The following is a 19910-nucleotide window of genomic DNA, read 5'->3' as shown; positions in this document are numbered from 1 at the left end:
CCCGCTCATGCGCTGTTGAAACTGTCGAATTTCACCATATAGCTGTTCGTGGCAACTTCTCCAAAATTCAGCCGCGTGACGCAAGGATTCGTTGTGCTGTTGTTGACACTCTATGATGTTTCTCAAAATCGCCACCACATCACTTTGTGCATTACCGACGATCTCTTCTGCACCCCGATAGGACAATGCTTGACCGCTCAAATCGAAAAGTGTGTCAAACCGTCGATTAACACAGCGAAGCATATCATAATCAAGCCTTCTATTTAAATCATGTTCACGGAACAGCTCTTGAGGGTCTTCGTTAGATAACTCTTCCGTCTCCTCCTCGCTTGCCGAATCGTTAAAAAACGCACGATCCCAGGCGCTCACCATAGAATCGGTCCAGGCTGTTAGTCCTCCTTCGTCATATCCTTGCTCTGTAAATGTAGATGAAAGGTTTTTTTATTATTATTTTGTTGAATAAAACGCAAAACATAAAACGTAAAAACAAGTTTTTTCTGCTTTAATACATACCGTTATTCTCCGAAGTCCTTAAACGACTGGTGGTTGGAATATCGTCCGTTTCCCACTCTGGTAACCTCAGACGTTTTACCCCTTGACCCTCCGATTGGCGCGGCCTACACGTAACGCTAGCTTCAGTGCGAACGCTTGAGACACCTGGGAGATTGTGAGAAGCTCCTTCGGGAGCCAGAACATCGGCGGGGGCGGGATTTGTGACGTGTCCTAGGTCGTCTTGTGATTCGGCAATAATCACAACCTCTTGTGCAACGCTTTCTGGAGGAATTATCACCGCTTGATTTTTGACAACAGCTTGTTCGTCTGTCAAAAACAAAAAAAAACAAAAAGCATTTCATCATTATTTTTTTTCTGGCAAGCATGTTATGTGAACCTGTCATTTTTAACTTATTGAGAAAAAGGCTTACCGTTATTAACAGCTCCGGATCCATCACAGGCAAACAACATGTCCTCATCAACTATAAGAATCATAGCAAAGTTATTGATGTTAATATTAGACATTGAATTAATAAAATAAAATTGGAAAATACTCACATAACTCTTCAAGGATCTGATCCAAACCTTCATCAATCCTGATTCTCAAAACCACCTAGAAATCATCCACGAGACATTAAACAAATATTCACTTTAAAATATATTTAAATCATTTGTATAAAAAAACTCACCCTGGTAGTTGTCTGCCATTGTTTCGTTTATTGTTGGATTTGTAACGTAGCACGGCTTGAAGATAATTTGCAGGTAATGAGTATGACTCTATATATAACACCCTCTGTCTTGTTAATCCTAACATTGGGTGTATGGGTGGCTGGGTTTTTGGCGGTTAAATGACACAACACCAGATGCCGGACATGGTCACGTTTCGATGCACAACCTGAGATGAGATATTTCTTCCCTGCTATATTGTTAAATGGGGATACTTTTAACTACATATGTCTGGTTTATTTACTAGATAACACGACACAAGCGCGAAGGAAAGTGTGTGTGTGCGTGTTGAGGCTTGGAAAATCAAGGTACGTGTGTTTGTATGACCTGTTTGCATTGGTGTTTGAAAAATCACCTTGTGAATAAAAATACTAAATGTAATTAATAAAACCAACAATATCATATATATATAACACCCTCTGAAATTAGTTTCACAAGCCAGTTACAAGCATTTCAAAACCCATTAGATGTTTTTACAGCCGCTTGATGTCTAACTGATATGCAGGCGCCAGTAATCACACAGACACCAGATGCCAGACACATTCGCGTTTCGATTGTTGAGATGACACCTCTTTCCTGCTATATTGTGAAACCGAGTACTATTAATTACATATGTCTGTTTTATTTACTAGATAACGCGACCGAGCTCTCGTCGCGGGAGGAAAAACCTGTGACGGTGGGCTTTGTGTTTACGTCAATGACGCTTGGTGCCGCGATACTGTTGTACCGCCACCCCCCCCCCCCCCACCTCGGAGCCTCAGACCACATCACTGTTATGCTAATGCCTGCATACAGACCGCTCATTAAAGTCGCCAAACCAGTTCAAAAACAGATTCAAGTGTGGCCAGAAGGATCATCAGAGATTCGTCAGGACTGCTTCAACACAACTGACTGGGACATGTTTAAACAGGCTGCCACATGCAATAACACCACTGACCTCCAGGAGTACTCAGAGACTGTTACTGCCTACATCAATAAGTGTATTGATGATGTAACGGTCACAAAAAACATCACACGGAATGCTGCCTTCAGAGCTGGAGATGAGATGGGCCTGAGAACAGCTAGGGCCAACCTGTCCAGTGGCATCAGAGAGGCTAAGAGACAGCACTCCAGGAGGATAGCTCACCAATTCAGCGACAGCAGAGACACTAGGAACCTGTGGCAGGGGATACAGACCATTACGGACTACAAGCCCCCACCACGGACCTGTGACAACAACATCTCTCTGCTAAATGAGCTGAACACCTTCTTCGCTCGCTTTGAGCAACAAAACAGCACCACTCCACAGAAGACTCCACCTCCTCCCGGCGACCAGGTGATGGCGCTGACCCCAGACAGCGTGAGGAGATCCTTCAGCAGGATCAATGCCCGCAAAGCTCCGGGTCCTGACAACATCCCTGGGTGTGTACTGAAAGTCTGTGCAGCAGAACTCACTGATGTCTTCACAGACATTTTTAACATCTTACTGAGTCAGGCTGTTGTTCCCACATGCTTTAAAACTACCACCATCATCCCAGTCCCGAAGAAGCCATCAACACTTCGCTGTGCAACTGGCTGTTGGACTTTCTGACTGGAAGACCTCAGGCAGTACGGGTCGGCAGCAACACATCCAGCACCATCACACTGAACACTGGGGCCCCCCAAGGATGTGTGCTGAGCCCCCTCCTCTTCACTCTGCTGACCCACGACTGCACACCGTCACACAGCTCCAACCTCTTCATTAAGTTTGCAGATGACACGACTGTGGTGGGTCTCATTAGTAACAAAGATGAGACAAACTACAGGAGTGAGGTGAGCCGCCTGGCCAAGTGTTGCAGTGACAACAATCTCTCTCTGAACGTGGAGAAGACGAAGGAGATTGTTGTAGACTTCAGGAGAGCACACACTCAGCACGTTCCTCTGACCATCAACGGTGCGACTGTGGAGAGAGTGAGCAGCACCAAGTTCCTGGGTGTGCACATCACAGAGGACCTCTCCTGGACTGAAAACACCACAGCACTGGCCAAGAAATCACAACAGCGTCTCTACTTCCTCCGCAAACTGAGGAGAGCCAGAGCCCCACCCCCCATCATGTACACCTTCTACAGAGGCACCATCGAGAGCATTCTGTTGAGCTGCATCACTGTGTGGTATGGCGCCTGCAACGCGTCCTGCCGAAAGACTCTGCAACGCATAGTGAGAGCAGCAGAGAAGATCGTTGGTGTCTCTCTCCCCTCCCTCCAGGACATTTATGGAACCCGTCTCACCCGCAAAGCCCTCTGCATCACAGGTGATCCCACCCACCCATCACACAGCTTCTTCAGCCTGCTACCATCAGGGAGGAGACTGCGGAGTCTCCAGGCCAGGACCAGCAGACTGAAGGACAGCTTCATCCACCAGGCTGTCAGGATGCTGAACTCCTGAATCTTTTAACTGAACTGTTGTTTTATTAATAAGTGATTTTTTTGCACAAAAAAATCTTTTAACTGCACTGTTGTTCACTTCATTGATTTGCAATATATCTGTCATTTACCTTGCGCTGCTTTATTTAACTTTATTTTTAACTTTATTTTAAATTTTTATTATGTCTTTTTTTATATATAATTCCCTTATTGTATAGTTGTATCTACATTTTATATTTGATCTAGTTATTTTTTTAGGCTTTAATGTTAATGTTATCTGTATGCACCGGGGTCTGAGAGTAATGCAATTTTGATTATCTGTATGTATGTACTGTACATGTGGAAATTGACAATAAAGAAGACTTGAACTTGAACTTGATATGCCTTAACACTTTGCTGTGAGATCTTTTTTTCTTTTGTTTAACTCTCTGTCAGTAACAGTCTCGATTTTTAAAATTGTAGTTAGTGGTAAAGTACAACATAGATTTGACAAGTATCTTGTCTGATGGATTTTATTTTAAATCAGCATAATGCCTACCTCTTTTTTCTTTTGTTTTAACTTTTTCTAACATCGTGACAAAACGCCAAGTTTTCTGGTTTGTATCCTTACTTTAAATTTATTTCTTTTTTCAGTTTGAGGTAAGGTACACATCCTATAAAACCCTGTAATCTAGTTTTCTTTCTTTTCTTGCTGGTAACAAACGTTAAAAGTTTAAATTGTAATGCTACAAGCTCTCACATCTTTTTCACGTGTTGCTTAACGAAAACATATCTGATAGTTTTTGACTCGTTTAGTTGTTTTAGATAAATAAACAGTAACCTAGTTTTCTTTTTATTTCATTTGTTACAACTTTAACAACGTTTTACACTTTTCCAAGTAGGACAAAACGATCATTACATTGTTTCCATTTCGTATGTGTTTATAACCTTTTTCTTGAAATGCACTGTGTACTTAAAACCTTAATAAAAACTTTCCCTTATACCATTTTCGTGATTTCACCCTTTTCAGAGTTTAAAAAAAAGCACATAGATCCCAACACATTTTCCCCTCCCTCACCGAAATTCCTTCTTAGGTTCATAAGTTCATATTTAGGTCACTGGGGTGTACAGGGAGGGGAGGGGATGGGGTGTACAAACAGGTGTCCAGAACAGATGGCTTTTATGACCCTCATCAATCAAATTTTGAGATATAAGGTGCACTGGATCCTCTCTCCTGCTGCCCAAAGACAAGCCTGCTGCGGTTCCTGTGGAGTTACATGTGCAAAGACAAAGAGCCTGATATATATTTACATTACATTTAATCATTTAACAGACACTTTCATCCAAATTGACTTACAAATGAGAACAATAGAAGCAATCAGACCACTGAGAGAACAACAACAGTATACAAGTGCCATGACAAGTCTCAGTTAGTCTAGCACAGAACACGTAGCTGTGTGTTTTTTTTTTCAAGAATAAAACAGAACAGAAAAGGTAAGTGCTAGTATTAGTTGGTCAAATGCTGGTGAAAAAGCTGTGTCTTTAGATGTTTTTTGAAAATGAGCAATGACTCAAATTGAGATTGGGAGTTCATTCCACCAGCTGGGCACAGTCCAGGAAAAGGTCCTTGAGAGTGAATTTGAACCTCTTTGGGATGGCACCACAAGGACAGAATGAGGAGAGAGAGAGTGTATTAGTCAACGTGAGCTTTTTTGGCTTATTGAAGACAAGCCTCGCTGCTGCATTCTGGATCAGTTGCAGAGGCTTGACAGTACATGCAGGAAGGCCCGCCAGGAGAGCATTACAATAGTCCAGTCTGGAGAGAACAAGAGCTTGGACATGAAGTTGTGTGGTTTGCTCTGACAGAAAGGGTCTAATCTTCCTAATGTTGTCTAAGGCAAATCTGCAGGACCGGGTCATTGTAGCAATATGGTCTGTGAAGCTTATCTGATGATTGATTACAACTCCTAGGTTTCTGGCTGTCTTGGAAAGAATTATGGTTGACAAACCCTGCTGTATAGAGTAGTTGTGATGAAATTATGAGTTGGCTGGAACCACAAGCAGTTCTGTCATTGCAAGGTTGAGCTAAAGGAGATGGTCATTCATCCAGCTAGAAATGTCGCTCAGACAAGCTGAAATGCAAGCAGCTACCATCAGTCCAAGCACTGAGCCTTGAGGAACCCCAGTAGCAAGAAATTGTGACTTAGAAAACTCACCCCTCCAAGACACCCTGAAGGATCTATGTGAGAGGTAGGATCTAAACCACAGGAGTGCGGTTCCATGCCCATCTTTCTGAGGGAGGACAGGATTATCTGGTATTTAACTGTGTCAAAAGCAGCAGACAGATCAAGCAAGATGAGTACTGAGGATATGGATGCTGCTCTTGCCAGCTGTAGGGCTTCAGTAACCGAGAGCAGGGCAGTCTAAGTTGAGTGCCCGCATTTGAAGCCAGATTGGTTGCTGTCCAGGAGGTTGATCTGTACAAAAAACATTGAGTGTTGGCTGAACACAACTCGCTCAAGTGTCTTTGCAATGAATGGAAGAAGGGATACCGGTCTGAAGTTTTCTAAAAGTGCTGGATTTAGAGATGGTTTCTTAAGCAGTGGGTTTACCCGAGCCTGCTTAAATGCTGAGGGAAGTCTACCAGAGTGAAGAGAGGTGTTGATAATGTGAGTAAGTGAAGGTATGACTGAAGAAGAACTGGCTTGAAGGAGGTGAGTGGGGATAGGATCAAGTGTCACCTTTATTAATTTATATATAGCGCTTTAAAGTGGACAAGTAGTAGGATGATTGGAAAGGATAAGTTTGGAAACGTCTTTCTCTGAGAGTGGAGAGAATGAGGAGAGAGAGTGTGTATTAGTCATTATGAAGTTATCATCAGTCTGCAGTGTGGAGAATTGGTCACAGATGGGTCTTTTCTTATTTGTGATGATAAGTCATCGGCTGTAAGAGACGATGAAGGAGGAGGACAAAGAAGAGAAGAGAAAGTTGCGAAAAATGTGCAAGAGTCAGAACAGTTGTTAATTTTGTTGTGGTAGTATGATGTTTTAGCAGTGAAGACATTTGCAGACAAGGAAGAGAGGAGTGAATTATACACACTGGGGTTGGTGGAGTTTCTTGATTTATGCCATTTCCTCTCTGCAACCCTGAGTTTAGAGCCGGAGAAAGCCATGGGGCAGATGGGGTGGTGCATGCTGGTCTGTGTATCTGTGCAATCATTTGCAATCAAGTCAACGATATTGCTGTAAATGAAGTATCCCCAAATAAGCAAGCCAGAGGCAACAGCAGCAAGGAACCAAAACTCCATCGGTGACAGAATGGAGAAAAAAACTTGGGAGGAACCAGGCTCAGTCAAATTGCCTGAGTTTTGAGAATGCAGTGGACGTGGTGGATTATAATGTAACAAGAGCTTGTTCAAATACTGAGGTGCTAAACCATTCAGGGCTTTATAGGTAATAAGCAAGATTTTAAAATCTATATGATGTTTGATATCGGTGTTGACAGAACCAGGCTAATATGGTCATACTTCCTGGTTCTAGTAAGAAATCTAGCTGCTGAATTTGGACTAACTGGAGTTTGTTTATTAAGCGTGCAGAACAACCACCCAATAAAGCATTACAATAACCTACATTGAGGTCATAAACAAATGGATAAAAATTTCTGCTTTTGTCATTGAGAACATAGGCCATAATTTAGATATATTTTTGAGATGGAAAAATGCAGTTTTACAAATGCTAGAAACGTGGCTTTTTAAGGAAAGATTGCAATCAAATAGCACACCTAGTTTCCTAACAGATGACGAAGAATTGACAGAGCAGCCATCAAGTCTTAGACAGCGTTCTAGGTTATTACATGCAGAGTTTTTAGGTTCTATAATTAATACCTCTGTTTATTTCAGAATTTAGCAATAAGAAATTACTCTTCATCCAGCTTTATAAATCGACTATGCACTCCGTTAATTAAATTAATGTTTTGCCGGGCCGCAAAGAAATATAGAGCTGAGTATCATCAGCATAACGGTGAAAGCTAACACTGTGTTTCCTGATGATATCTCTCAAGGGAAATATGTAAAGCGTGAAGAATCGTTACTAGTATTGAGCTTTGAGGTACTCCATACTGCACTTGTGATCGATATGATGCCTCTTCATTCACTTCTACGAATTGATGGCGGTCATATACTGTAAGTATGGTTTAAACCATGCCAATGTACTTACATTAATGCCAACAAAGTTTTCTAGTTGCAAAAGTATGTTGTGGTCAATTGTGTCAAACGCAGCGCTAATATCCAATAGCACTAATAGAGAGATAAACCCACGATTAGATGATAAGAGGAGGTCGTTTGTAACTCTAAGGAGATCAGTTTAAGTACTATGATACGATCTAAATCCTGACTGGAAATCCTCACATATACCATTTTTCTCTAAGAAGGAATGCTAAGAAGTGGTGGCTGTACAAGCATGACCAATCCCTTAAAATCTAACAGAGGTATCAAACTTTATGGGCTTAGCATCGTATTATAGGTGATTTGTAAGGGCTTTGTAGAATCAGATAGACCATTGCATAGACTGAAAGAAAAAGGGAGCATTTCAATGGAATGATTGTTGACAGGTTGCTTTTGAGAGGTTAAAATCTTTATCGTATTACAGCTCTAATCTTATTTTATCCAGACCCCAAATGCCCTTACATCTTGGATATGGATACAAGTGATGTGGGTATTGGGGCTTTTTTGTCTCAGGAAGTAAGTTAGTGGCCAGGACTAGGTGGTGGCATAAGCAAGAAAGTAAATATGCCACCACAAACAAAGAATTGATAAGTTCTGGTTAAATTTGCAATATATTTTAATTAGGTCAACTGGAACCAGGAAAACTTCCCACAAAACTCGATGAATTCACTACATCGTAAGAAAAATTATATATACACTATTATTCATCTGTTTCTTTCTTATTCCAAGGTCACTGCAGTCACCTGGATCCACTCCGGGAACTGGGTCTGGCAATGACTGGTAATCGGTTTAGAAAATATATATATATTTTTTCATTGTGCATTATTCTCAATCAAACTTCAACTGGGTTATTTTGTTTATTTTCAGTATTTTCAGTTTTTACTGCAGTTTTTTTTAGGCTGTGGTCCTGATTCCTTGTAATTTATAATCTTGAATTGATTTTCTGAGACTGACATTTAGTAAACATAAAATTATCAGTATGCCCTATTCTAGTTCAGAAGAGCCACTTTCTCACAGAGTTTAGTTTGATCTTTAATTAAAGACACCTGAATCAACAAGTCAGGTCTTTGTATTTATTTAATAACAGCTAGGTGTGTCGAGTAGGAATGAGGAATCTGCTTTACATATTCAAAGACAAACCTGTTTTACACACGTCACTCAAACACAGATGCAGGAAACATGAATCATCTGAGTTCATAGGAAAAGAAACTTAAGGCAGTTGAGCTGTTGTGTGTTTGTCTCTGTATTCATGCAGTAAAATGGCAGATGCTAGAATTTTCCAGGCTGAGTTCACATGTCCAGCTTGTCAGGATCTCCTGCATGATCCAGTGGCCATTCCCTGTGGACACAGTTACTGTAAGATCTGTATTACAGACTGCTGGGATCAGGAGGATCAGAAGGGAGTCTACAGCTGTCCTCAGTGCAGACAGACCTTCAGTCCAAGACCTGCTTTAGCTAAAATCACTGTGCTGGCTGAAGTGGTGGAGAAACTGAAGAAGACCAGACTCTCTGATGACTGTTACGCTGGAGCTGGAGATGTGCAGTGTGACGTCTGTACTGGAAGAAAATACAAAGCTGTCAAGTCCTGTCTGGTGTGTCTGAACTCTTACTGTCAGAATCACCTCGAACAACATGAGAGTTTATTTAAAGGAAAGAAACACAAAGTGACTGAAGCCACTGGACGACTGCAGGAGATGATCTGCCAGAAACATCAGAAGCTTCTTGAAGTTTTCTGTCGCACTGACCAGAAATGTATATGTGTGCTCTGTGCGATGGATGAACATAAAGACCACAGCACTGTATCAGCTGCAGCACAGATGACAGAGACACAGGTATTTAGCACTAGACACTGATGAAATGGTTAAAATAAGTGGAGCGAGAAGAGTTTCACTGCCAAGTCTGAAAATGCATTGTAAAGCTTGGTCAATCTAATCTTTCATAAAACTGGCCTTGATTAAGCAACACTAAATGATGGAGTGAAATATTCAACCATTGTCTGACAACATATATACTTCTATCAGTCAAAATGCAAGTTGAATGCAGTGATGTGGGTGATTTTCCATATCTGACTGAATCCAGATTTATCTATTTACAGCTTCAATTCATTTGATTTTCTGGGTCCCACTTTATATAAAGTGGCCGTAACTACTATGTCCTTAAATAATAAAAAAAATAAGTTAAATGTATTCATATTATATTGCAAAACACCTACTGTTATTGAGATGAGAAGTTAGGAAAGGTTTGCTGGTATGGGTAGGTTCCAGGTTAGGTTAAGGTGTAAGGGATGGGTCATAATTTTAACTATAAATGTTATTAAAGAAACCTATTACAGATGTAATTACATGCTAGTATTTGTAAAATATGTATATGTATGTATGCAGTAAGTGCACTGTATCAAGTTATTATTTTGAAGGTAAGTACATCGTAATATGAAGTGGGACCTTTCTGTGTAGAGCAGCAGGTCTGTTAAACAGCAGAGTCATTGTGAAGTTCTATGTCTGAGTCAGTTTCACTTTTATATACTTATGCTTGCAGTGTGAAACAGTCCTCATGCTCCATATTAATGTATGATGATTGTAAGCGATCATCCTCCTTGGAGCTTGAACCTACAGCCACTGATTATCAGTTCAAATAAACCTTTTCAACAACCTTTTACTGAATCCAGTTGTTCATAGTAACTTTCTGTGGTATTTATGATCATTGATTTCTCCAGCACCAGCTGAAAGAGAAGCACAAGACGTTCCAGCAGAGACTCCAGCAGAGAGAGAAAGATCTCCAGCAGCTGAGAGAGACTGTGGAGTCTCATAAGGTGAGTCTGGAGAAGAAGAGAAGTTTGTCTCCGTCTCAGTTCAGACTCACTGAAGCTGAATCACTGTGTGTCCTAACAGCGCTCTGCACAGACAGCAGTGGAGGACAGTGAGAGGATCTTTACTGAGCTCATCCGCTCCATTGAGAGAAGCCGCTCTGAGCTGAAACGACTGATCAGAGATCAGGAAAAGACTGCAGTGAGTCGAGCTGAAGAACGACTGGAGCGACTGCAGCAGGAGATCAATGATCTGAGGAGGAGAGACGCTGAGCTGGAGCAGCTTTCACACACACAGGATCACATCCAGTTCCTGCAGGTAACACAGATCTAGAAGAACAGGATCATAGTGGACTTGAGCAGATCCTGCTGTGACAGAGACTCACAGAGAAACATTTCATGAAAGCAGAATGTGACAAAACGTCACTAACATTTCACCTTTTTAACTATTATTTATTTCTGATTTGAAACCAAGCAAAACCTGAACGTGTCTTAAGGGTCCTGAGTTTTCAGTGTCACTAACGGCTCCAAAGTTATAGCCTAAATTATGGTTTGTACACTCATAGCCTTTGAGCTACTTCTGCTGAACAAATCAACTCAACTCTTGATGTGCTCCAGCTGTTAGATAGACATTTATATTCTTAGCAGATGTTTCATCATCCAAGCGATTGTCTAGAAAGTTCACATATAGTGTAAGAGGCAAATACTGGAGTCTGTAGCTCTAATGTGATTTATCGAATATGAGAAGAATGAAGCTGATGCAGTGAAAGTGCTGGACTGAGGTGAAATACTAAAGATCAGTCAAGTCAAATCTGATGTCCCTGCAGGTTATTGAGTGAAGTGTGGAGCTGATGAGTTTGGTTTCTGTTTTCTGTAGAGTTTCCAGTCTCTCTCAGCACCTCCTGAATCTACAGACGTAAATGATGATCTCTTCAGTTCTCTCGTCTCTTCTGATGCTCTGAGAGAATCTGTCCATCAGCTGAGAGACAAACTGGAGGATTTCTGCAAAGAGCAGCTCAAGAAGATCTCAGACAGAGGTAAAGTCCTGGAGATTCATCTGCTCTCAGAAATAAGTCCTCCTTCATCTCACAGCACGTTAAAAAAGACATTTCTTAACATAATACATTTGTATTTATTATACAGTTTTTATTCCTCTACATTTTTAACATGTTTCATATTTACTTATATACTGTCAGGTTTTAGGATATATGTGAATAAACAGTTTACACAGGAGGTATGTGTTTACATGTATGATATATAATAAATTACATATTTACAAACGGAGATATTATTTATGGTTTTATCGGTCTGTTTAAAAAGCACCTTTTATGCCCCTTTTTACAAGATTTATGTCTCAAATGTACTTAAGTAATAAAGTAATTATGTTAATATTATTACAAGTAAATACTACAATGAATATTTTATTTCATAAAGCCCTAAATATGTCATTTTTGTTAAACATTTGAACATTTGTCCAGTTAGGAAGATATGTGTCAGTCTCTCTCTCTCTCTCTCACACACACATTTTCTTAATTGGTTATAACAAGGTCATAAAAAGGTTTTAGATTTACCTTCATAAAACCCTGTAAATGGCGAATGACTGTTGGCAAAGAGAGAGATAGAGAGAGAGAGAACCACATTTTTATACAGTAATTAAGACCCGCTGAAAAACCATTCCTTTTTTTGTGTGTGTGTCAGTTGCTGGTGCTACAGGTCCCTCTGTGTGCTACAACCTGTCTCCAGCATATCCTCAGATTTCATCCAAGAAAACTGATCTGATAGCTCCTTCTACAGCAAAGGTGACATCTGTAGAGGAGCTCAAAGGCTCTGCTCCAGTGGCTCCTCCAGCCAAAGTGTTTTCTTTTGGACTGTCTGGAGATCCTGCTAAGAACACCACCAGTGTTGATGTCAGCTTGAAGGGCTTCACATTTGGATCTATGAAAACAGTGTCTTCTGGGTTTAGATTGAAGGATGCTGTGGTTATATCTGCTGGCTCTGGAGCTCAGGCAGAGAAGAAAACTATTCAGACCGATGCACCACAACAGAAGAATGTGTCAGCAGCTCCAGTGGTCCCATGTAATACTGCCCCCTGCAGCACTGAAACAAAAAGGGATGCAACGCTGCAAGAAGGGTTATTTTTGGTTAAAAAAGATGGACAGGAGGATTTCCTGGGAGGAAATAAGGCTACATCTAGTCACAGCATTTTGTGTCAGACGGCAAAACCAAACATGAAAAACAAGACCTCTGCTGCTCCGTCAAGCTTCTCTTTTACCTCCAGTTTTGGGTCTATCTTCCAACCTGCTGCGACAGCATTTAAAGACAATCCAGGCAATGCTCTTAGGTCCAGTACAATAACTGATAAAGCATCCTTAGAAGGCTTCAAGATTGAGTCCTCTACAACTGAGGCTGAAAAGTCATCAAGCGGTTCAACATTTTCATTTTCCATGCCAGTGTCCGGTGGTGTATTCAACTCTGGTATTTCAAAATCTGAGGTAAAAACATCAGACAAACAATCACAAAATGGATCTACATCAGACTTTCTGAAAAATGTTGCTGTAGTTCACAAAGAGGAAAAAAAAGAAGCAGCCCCAAGTTCCTCAGATCAGTCTGTAGATGCTTGCCGTCATGATAATAGTCCGCTCAATACCGGTAATCATTTCGTTTTACCATTCCCTTTGTTATTAAGTCAATATCTTAGGCTTGTTTGAATCTTAAAAAAAAAAAAAAGCAGTATTCAATTTAAATGTAATAAAAGCAAACCTCTACTACATCTTGCCATTTAGAGTTTGATTTCACCACTCATACATTTTAAGTAGTGTCCTGTTACAGTAGTTATGGTTGATTGATTTCTCTATTCTGACATATTTCTGAGTGAAACAGCTTTAAGAATGTGAAAAACTATAGGGTGGGACTTGCCTTTATTTATTAACACAAATACATAAATTCAAGCCAGTGATAACTGTGTTATATGTGGATGTTCTGGTGAACTGTCAATCACATGCACGATTCCTCCAGTTGTTTAGTACACTTAAACTCCTGAAAGCTCACGTTCATTTGCATATGCTTTTGATTGCCATGCCTAGTATCCACAGCTTCTAACTAAACGAGATGGTCTGTGTGATTATGTGAAATGATTCACCTCAGATATACACCAGTGTATTTTCACTCTGTTGCACAGATCAAGGTTCTGAAGGTGCATTAAGGAATCTGAAGGGAAAGCCTTACGTGGATGGAGCTGATGGAGCATCTGATCATGGTATGTTGCTCTTGTGAAGTGTATTTCTGAGACTAGTTCAGGTGTCAGGGCTCAACAGTGAGGTCTGGCCACGGCTAGGAAAGTCGACTGAGCTACAGAATACTGGCCTGGGGTGCGTTTCCCAAAACCATAGTTGCTAACCTGTTAGCCACTTAGTTGGTTGGCAATGGGAAATTGCATTGCTAACTTAGTTAGCAACTGTTGTTTTGGGAAACGCACCCCTGGTCAGGTTTAGCATTTACAAATTTTTCAGTCTTGCCAGTTTAAACATTCAAGCACAGGAGCAACTTGACTTTGGATCTCTGTGGCCCAAACCTTACTCCGTATTGAAGTGACTGTGCTGTGATTACATAGATCAGCAGCAAACATGTGAGGTTGTCATGGCATGCAAATTACTTAAGGGTTGTGCTACATTTATTTTCGCTGTGCTAAACTTTCTAAAGTTCTATGAGAGCAGAGTGTGTTTTCTTCTGTTGGACCTATTCAGACAGGATAAAATCTACAATAAAAAGATAAAAAGCATGATGAGTGAGGATCAGGGTCTGAGAGTAAAGTAAAGGGCCACTCAAACAAGCTTGAAATAATTTGCCTGCTGAATGATGTTTTGTGTTTGACGTGTGTTTGCTCTGCTCCAGCAGGTCTTTCTTCAGGATTTGCATCTGCAAGTTCGGTTTCGTTTGCAGACTTGACCAAGAGTGCAGAGGAGTTTGCATTTGCCAAAAAAGGTCAGTGCCTAATAATTGTCTTCTGACAATAAATAGTTTTTATTGCTTACAGTATATGTCGGCATTAATGCTGCCTAAAACACACAGGTCAGTGCTATTTGTATTCTAATTTAATTGAATTGAATTTTGTTTGACTTTTGAAAATTATGTCCTTAAGCAGATCATAAGGTCTTTTTGGTTGTTTTTAAAGACCTACACGTTTCATTCTTCAGTTTTTATGACCTGAAGATTGAATGATTTACATTTCTTGCATTTTATAATAATGTATTTTCCTGACAGGCTATGTTTTCTGATGTCATGCTACTGTTCAGGACTGTTGTCTAAAGTCTGTGAAGAAGAAGCTCAAACCTTTCAAACATCTTGTTTTATTAGCTATTCAGAATGTGATTGTTTTTGTTTTGTTTTTTTTTTGCATGTGTCATACTTCACTGGAAGTATTAATATGAATTATTATAATAGTGCTAGTATATGTTAGCACACTGCTGCTGTCAATATTATTAATGTTGGCAGTGTGATGTTTTCAGCTAATTTTTTTTTTTTTTTTTTTCTACAGATCCTCATTTTACTTGGTCAAACGCCGGAGCCAAAGTTTTTGGTTGTGCAGTGACACAAAATGAAGAGAAAGAGGAGGGCTGTGATGATGATAATGACGAGATCCACTTTGAGCCAATCGTGTCTCTGCCTGAGGTGAGTGTGTGCTGTAATGCTGTTAGCGCCGATCTTCATGTCTCTTGAGAAGTGTGACCGGTGCTGACATTTCTCCTGCAGGTGGAGGTGAAGTCCGGTGAGGAGGACGAAGAGATCCTGTTCAAAGAAAGAGCCAAACTGTACCGTTGGGATCGTGAGCTCAATCAGTGGAAGGAGCGTGGCGTTGGAGACATTAAGATCCTCTTCCACCCCGTGAAAAAGCGCTACCGTGTGGTGATGAGACGTGAGCAGGTGCTAAACGTCTGCGCCAACCACACCATCACCCAGAGCATCACGCTCAAGCCCATGAACACCTCGGCTAACGCACTGGTGTGGACCGCCAACGACTACTCTGGTACAAGTCTCACTCATCTCCTCATACACATATCTCTCCTGCCGGTGTCTTCACATCTGCATGTTTGTTCACACACACAGAAGGAGTGGAGAAAGTCGAGCAGCTTGCGGCCAAGTTCAAGACTCAAGAGCTGGCCGAGTCCTTCAGACGAGTGTTCACAGACTGCCAGAGCTGCATGTCGCAGACTGATGCTGCTCAGACGTCTGCCACCGAGGCGCTTTCCCAAGAGTCCAACCCTGTGGTGTTCTTCAACATCAGCATAGATGGTGAGGATGCTGGGAGGATCATCATGGAGCTCTTCGCTCACATTGTCCCCAAAACGGCGGAGAACTTCCGGGCTCTGTGTACGAGAGAGAAGGGCTTCGGCTACCACCAGTCTGTCTTCCACAGGATCATCCCTGGCCTCATGTGTCAGGTGAGAACACACTGTTAATATGTTTTTATGAAAACACAGCATGCATCAGAAATTGAATTAGATGCTCCATGTCAAAACAATCATTATTGCAATTGTTAACTATAAAATCGACAAATAATGCACATCTGTCAATAATTGGCGTGTTAGGGCATATTCACACAGGTGACAAGAGAGCATTTTTTGTAAAATAAAAAGCTGGCAGTGTTTTGGTTACAAATAACAGCCGAGGGCTATAACAGCTGCAACAGTAGCCTAGTGCGTGGAGCAGAAATGTTGAGAAAGTGGCTCTTGTGTCGGCTTTTGAAGATAATGGGGTGAGAATCTTGGTTCACCATGACATTTGTGGGTGCTCAACTTTATAAGGTGAAGGAAACGGTATGGTGCTTACAACAATTTACTCCAGGAGCTCTGGTTGAATGATGCACCGTTTGTATCTACTTTTTTCTTGCAATAAAAATGGGCGCAGGCATTTGTAAATTCTATGGGTCTAGCTTCCGGTTTCATTCGAGTCCAGCTATTTTTAGCTCTACAAAACTGTTTGTTTTGCTGCCTAATATTGAAAATTGGCGTCCTACCATATTTTTGCATGTATTATCTTAATTATTGAACACACTGGTTTGTAGTGCAAACAGTTTTACCATTTACTGCACGTTGTTATTCTTCACATTATTTAAGCATTATGACCTGGAAGTCTTGCCCATATGCTTGCTTCCACGTTGAAGAAAAAGGTGGATATTTAAGAATAGATAGAGCTTTGTGCTCATATCATACAACTCCTTGTGCTCTGAAACTAATACGATCTCTCCACTGGCTATCGTCTCCATTTTTGTCTTGTTGTAAGAGAAATGACTTCAGCAGTTGTGGCCTAATGGTTAGAGAGTTGGACTTGCTGACAGGTTTCAGCACCTAAAACTTAAAACTTTTATTCTAAATATAAACAAAAGTCATCAAAGAAAATAGATCTGCTGAACATCTTGAGCGAGACGGGTCAATATGGAACATTATGAACTAAACACATCAAACACTAGATATAAACAGAGACTTTAATGGCTGAAATATCTAGGTTTTTATGGTTATTTAAATAAGTGTGTGTGTTTTGTCCTGCTGTCACTCAGGGTGGAGATATCACCAACCAGGATGGGACGGGAGGAAAATCCATCTACGGAAGTAAGTTTGAAGACGAGAGCTTTGATGTGAGGCACACAGGGCCAGGGCTGCTCTCCATGGCCAACCGTGGCAGAGATACCAACAACTCACAGTTCTTCATCATCCTCAAGAAAGCAGAGCACTTGGACTTCAAGCACGTGGCCTTCGGCTTTATCAAAGAGGGCATGGATGTGGTGAGGAGAATCTGCAAGCTGGGCACTAAAGATGGGAAACCCACGAAAACTATCACCATCTCAAAGTGTGGACAGATTAAGTGAATTTTTCTATGCAAACAACTGTTCATCATGTTTGAGATTGTTTTAATAAACTGCACAGCATTAGTTGACAGTGAAACTTATGCTTTGCAAAAAAAAAAAACTAACGCTTTTGATTAGAGCCCACAATTTACAGCACAAGTAAAAAGAAATAACTTCGTAGCTTTTTTTTTTTAAACCACAGTTTACCTATACAAGACACTTTAAAATGTGAATGAAATAAAATGTGGCTCCGCATTTGTCCCATTCAAAGTGCACACACAGTAGTGAACACACACCTGGAGCAGTGGGAACATTTATGCTGCGGTGCCCAGGGAGCAGTTGGGGGTTTGGTGCTTTTCTCAAGGACACCTCAGTCATTGTATTAAAGGTGGGAGAGAGCACTGTACATTAACTCCCCGCCAGCATGAGACTCACCTTTCAGTTATGAGTCTAACTCTCTAACCCTTAGGCCATGACTTATTTTGGGGGAAAAAAGGCGTAACAACCTGGAAAATTAGAAATGATTTATACTGTAAGTATTTTGAAACTGAGGGGCTAACTATTCTAATATTATGTGGAATGTTAACCTACTATGCTAAACAGCGGTTTAGTGGGTTATTGCTTCAGTCCAATAGCTTGGTTGAGACAGTTTGGGTTGATAATACTAATAAGTAACCTCAACAATACGGGGTTAGGAATGTGAAGGACTCTTTTGAGTTGAGTCTATCATGTTTGTGGCGCTCATGACAGAAATATGTGTGGAAAATAGAAGAAAACTAATCAAAGCAAAAAGGACTGGAGTTTTTTTTTCTCACAACACAGAGCGATGACTGATGAGCGGTAAAGCCCAGACCTGAACAGTTGAAATGATGCTTGACCAGTAAATCATGGTAAAACCTTGTCAAATCGCTAAAATACACAGTTAATTCTATAAATCTAGAATGAAAAAAAAAAGTTATGCTGTAAATTCTTTTTACTATCGCTGTAAATTGAGGGCTGCAAACTAAAGAGTTACCCCTCCCCCCCCACCTCAAAAAATTTTACAATAAAATTTTTGATTTCCTCATGATTACATGGACTTAACTGAACAGAATGTAAATCTTTGAATACTTTCTTTAATAAATGTGTGTATTTTGTTGAAAGTCAACTTCATTTCTATGAGGTCCTACACAAACAGCCATGTTGCTTGCAAATTTTCAATCTCCTGAACATTAAACAAGTTAAGTGTAAAATAGGCTTCTGAATCAAATTAAATGAATGTACTTTATTTCTCCATTTGTTTTGACCAGTGTTGGTGAAAGTTACTTTTAAAAGTAATGCATTACAATATTGCATTACTCCCTAAAAAAATAACTAATTCTGTTACGTTACTTTTGTGTTACATTTTAAATATGAGCAGAGTTGAAGGTTTGAAGGTTTATTTGCACATATAACATTCGAAATACAACTTTACAAATCCATTGAAGAAAAAAAGAAAACAAAATACTGTGCGGGAGAGAGTGAGAAGACCATAAGGTCTTATGAAACCACCTCCCCAAAATTTCATTAAATAAACGTAAAATTACATGATCAAGCAAGACAATACAATCAGTACATCAAACATTTTAATAAACAAATTACCAAGATAAACTTATTTATATGTTAACATTATTTTCAGCTCTCTTTTAAAAAAGAATTTAGAGTGGTTTTAGTCTTTAAAGCAGGGTCTAAATGATTCCAGAGGGAAGGCCCTCTGTATTTCAGTGTAGATTGGTTGACTGTAGTTCTACAAAAAGGAAGATAAAAATCTTTGCAGCGCCTTGCGGAGTAAGCACGAACACCTGAAGAATACATGAAAAAGTTATTAAAAACTCTGGCCATAATATTTGTCATATACACATACTTGTAAATAAAGGTATTTATGCAATAGATGTTAACATTGAATATTGTCAAAATGTTATATTTTATGAAAAGCGGAGCAGATGATGACAATCTATTTGAATTACTCATAATTCTTAAGAATTTCTTTTGTATTAATAAAATCTTATTTAGATATGTTTGGCATGTTGCACCCCAAACAATATTACAGTACAAAATGTGGGGATAGGTCAAGCTGTAATATAATGTTTTCATACATGAAATATCAATTAAAGAACGAACTCTACTCAGTATACCAACAGATTTCATTATTTTTCTGCAAACATGCTGGATATGATATTTCCAGGTTAGTTTATGGTCGACAATGACACCTAAAAATTTTATTTGGTTCACTTGGCCAATTTTTAAACCATCAATTGATACCTCTATGTCCTGACAATCTCAATAAAACAATATAGCACTATTGTTAGTTTATCTAAAGTCATTTTTGCTTATTAGTATGGTTGAACTGTATCATCAAAGGTCAGCAGCAAAGACATTAGTTTTAGGGATTAGATACATTAGTATTATTTAACATCTTTAATTATTGCAGGTTTGTATCATATTCTG

General features: G+C 40.0%; 1 protein-coding gene across 2 annotated transcripts; it reads left to right on the top strand.

Moving 5' to 3' along the window:
• Positions 1-9015: 9015 nt before the first annotated feature.
• On the top strand, positions 9016-18472 carry LOC127970685 (E3 SUMO-protein ligase RanBP2). 2 transcript variants are annotated; one of them, XM_052573370.1, is made up of 11 exons: positions 9016-9632; positions 10514-10609; positions 10689-10922; positions 11481-11640; positions 12302-13252; positions 13782-13859; positions 14498-14584; positions 15138-15271; positions 15353-15626; positions 15707-16041; positions 17157-18472. In XM_052573370.1, the coding sequence occupies exons 1-11, from the start codon at positions 9060-9062 to the stop codon at positions 17463-17465; spliced, it is 3231 nt and encodes a 1076-aa protein (XP_052429330.1). In that variant the 5' UTR covers positions 9016-9059; the 3' UTR covers positions 17466-18472. The 2 variants fall into 2 exon arrangements, with proteins under 2 accessions (XP_052429330.1, XP_052429329.1); XM_052573369.1 differs by having other exon boundaries at positions 14495-14584.
• The last annotated feature ends 1438 nt before the right edge of the window (positions 18473-19910 follow it).

Source organism: Carassius gibelio, chromosome B13, assembly GCF_023724105.1.
Source record: "Carassius gibelio isolate Cgi1373 ecotype wild population from Czech Republic chromosome B13, carGib1.2-hapl.c, whole genome shotgun sequence".
Lineage (NCBI taxonomy): Eukaryota > Metazoa > Chordata > Actinopteri > Cypriniformes > Cyprinidae > Carassius > Carassius gibelio.
This window is presented reverse-complemented; position numbering and strand designations above follow the sequence as displayed.

Bases quoted from the DNA above. Each gene is read 5' to 3' on its own strand.
- LOC127970685 (XM_052573369.1), top strand. From the start codon at position 9,060: ATGGCAGATGCTAGAATTTTCCAGGCTGAGTTCACATGTCCAGCTTGT. The intron at 10,610-10,688 runs GTGAGTCTGGAG...GTGTCCTAACAG, and splicing joins AGACTGTGGAGTCTCATAAG to CGCTCTGCACAGACAGCAGT. The intron at 13,860-14,494 runs GTATGTTGCTCT...GCTCTGCTCCAG, and splicing joins TGATGGAGCATCTGATCATG to CAGGTCTTTCTTCAGGATTT.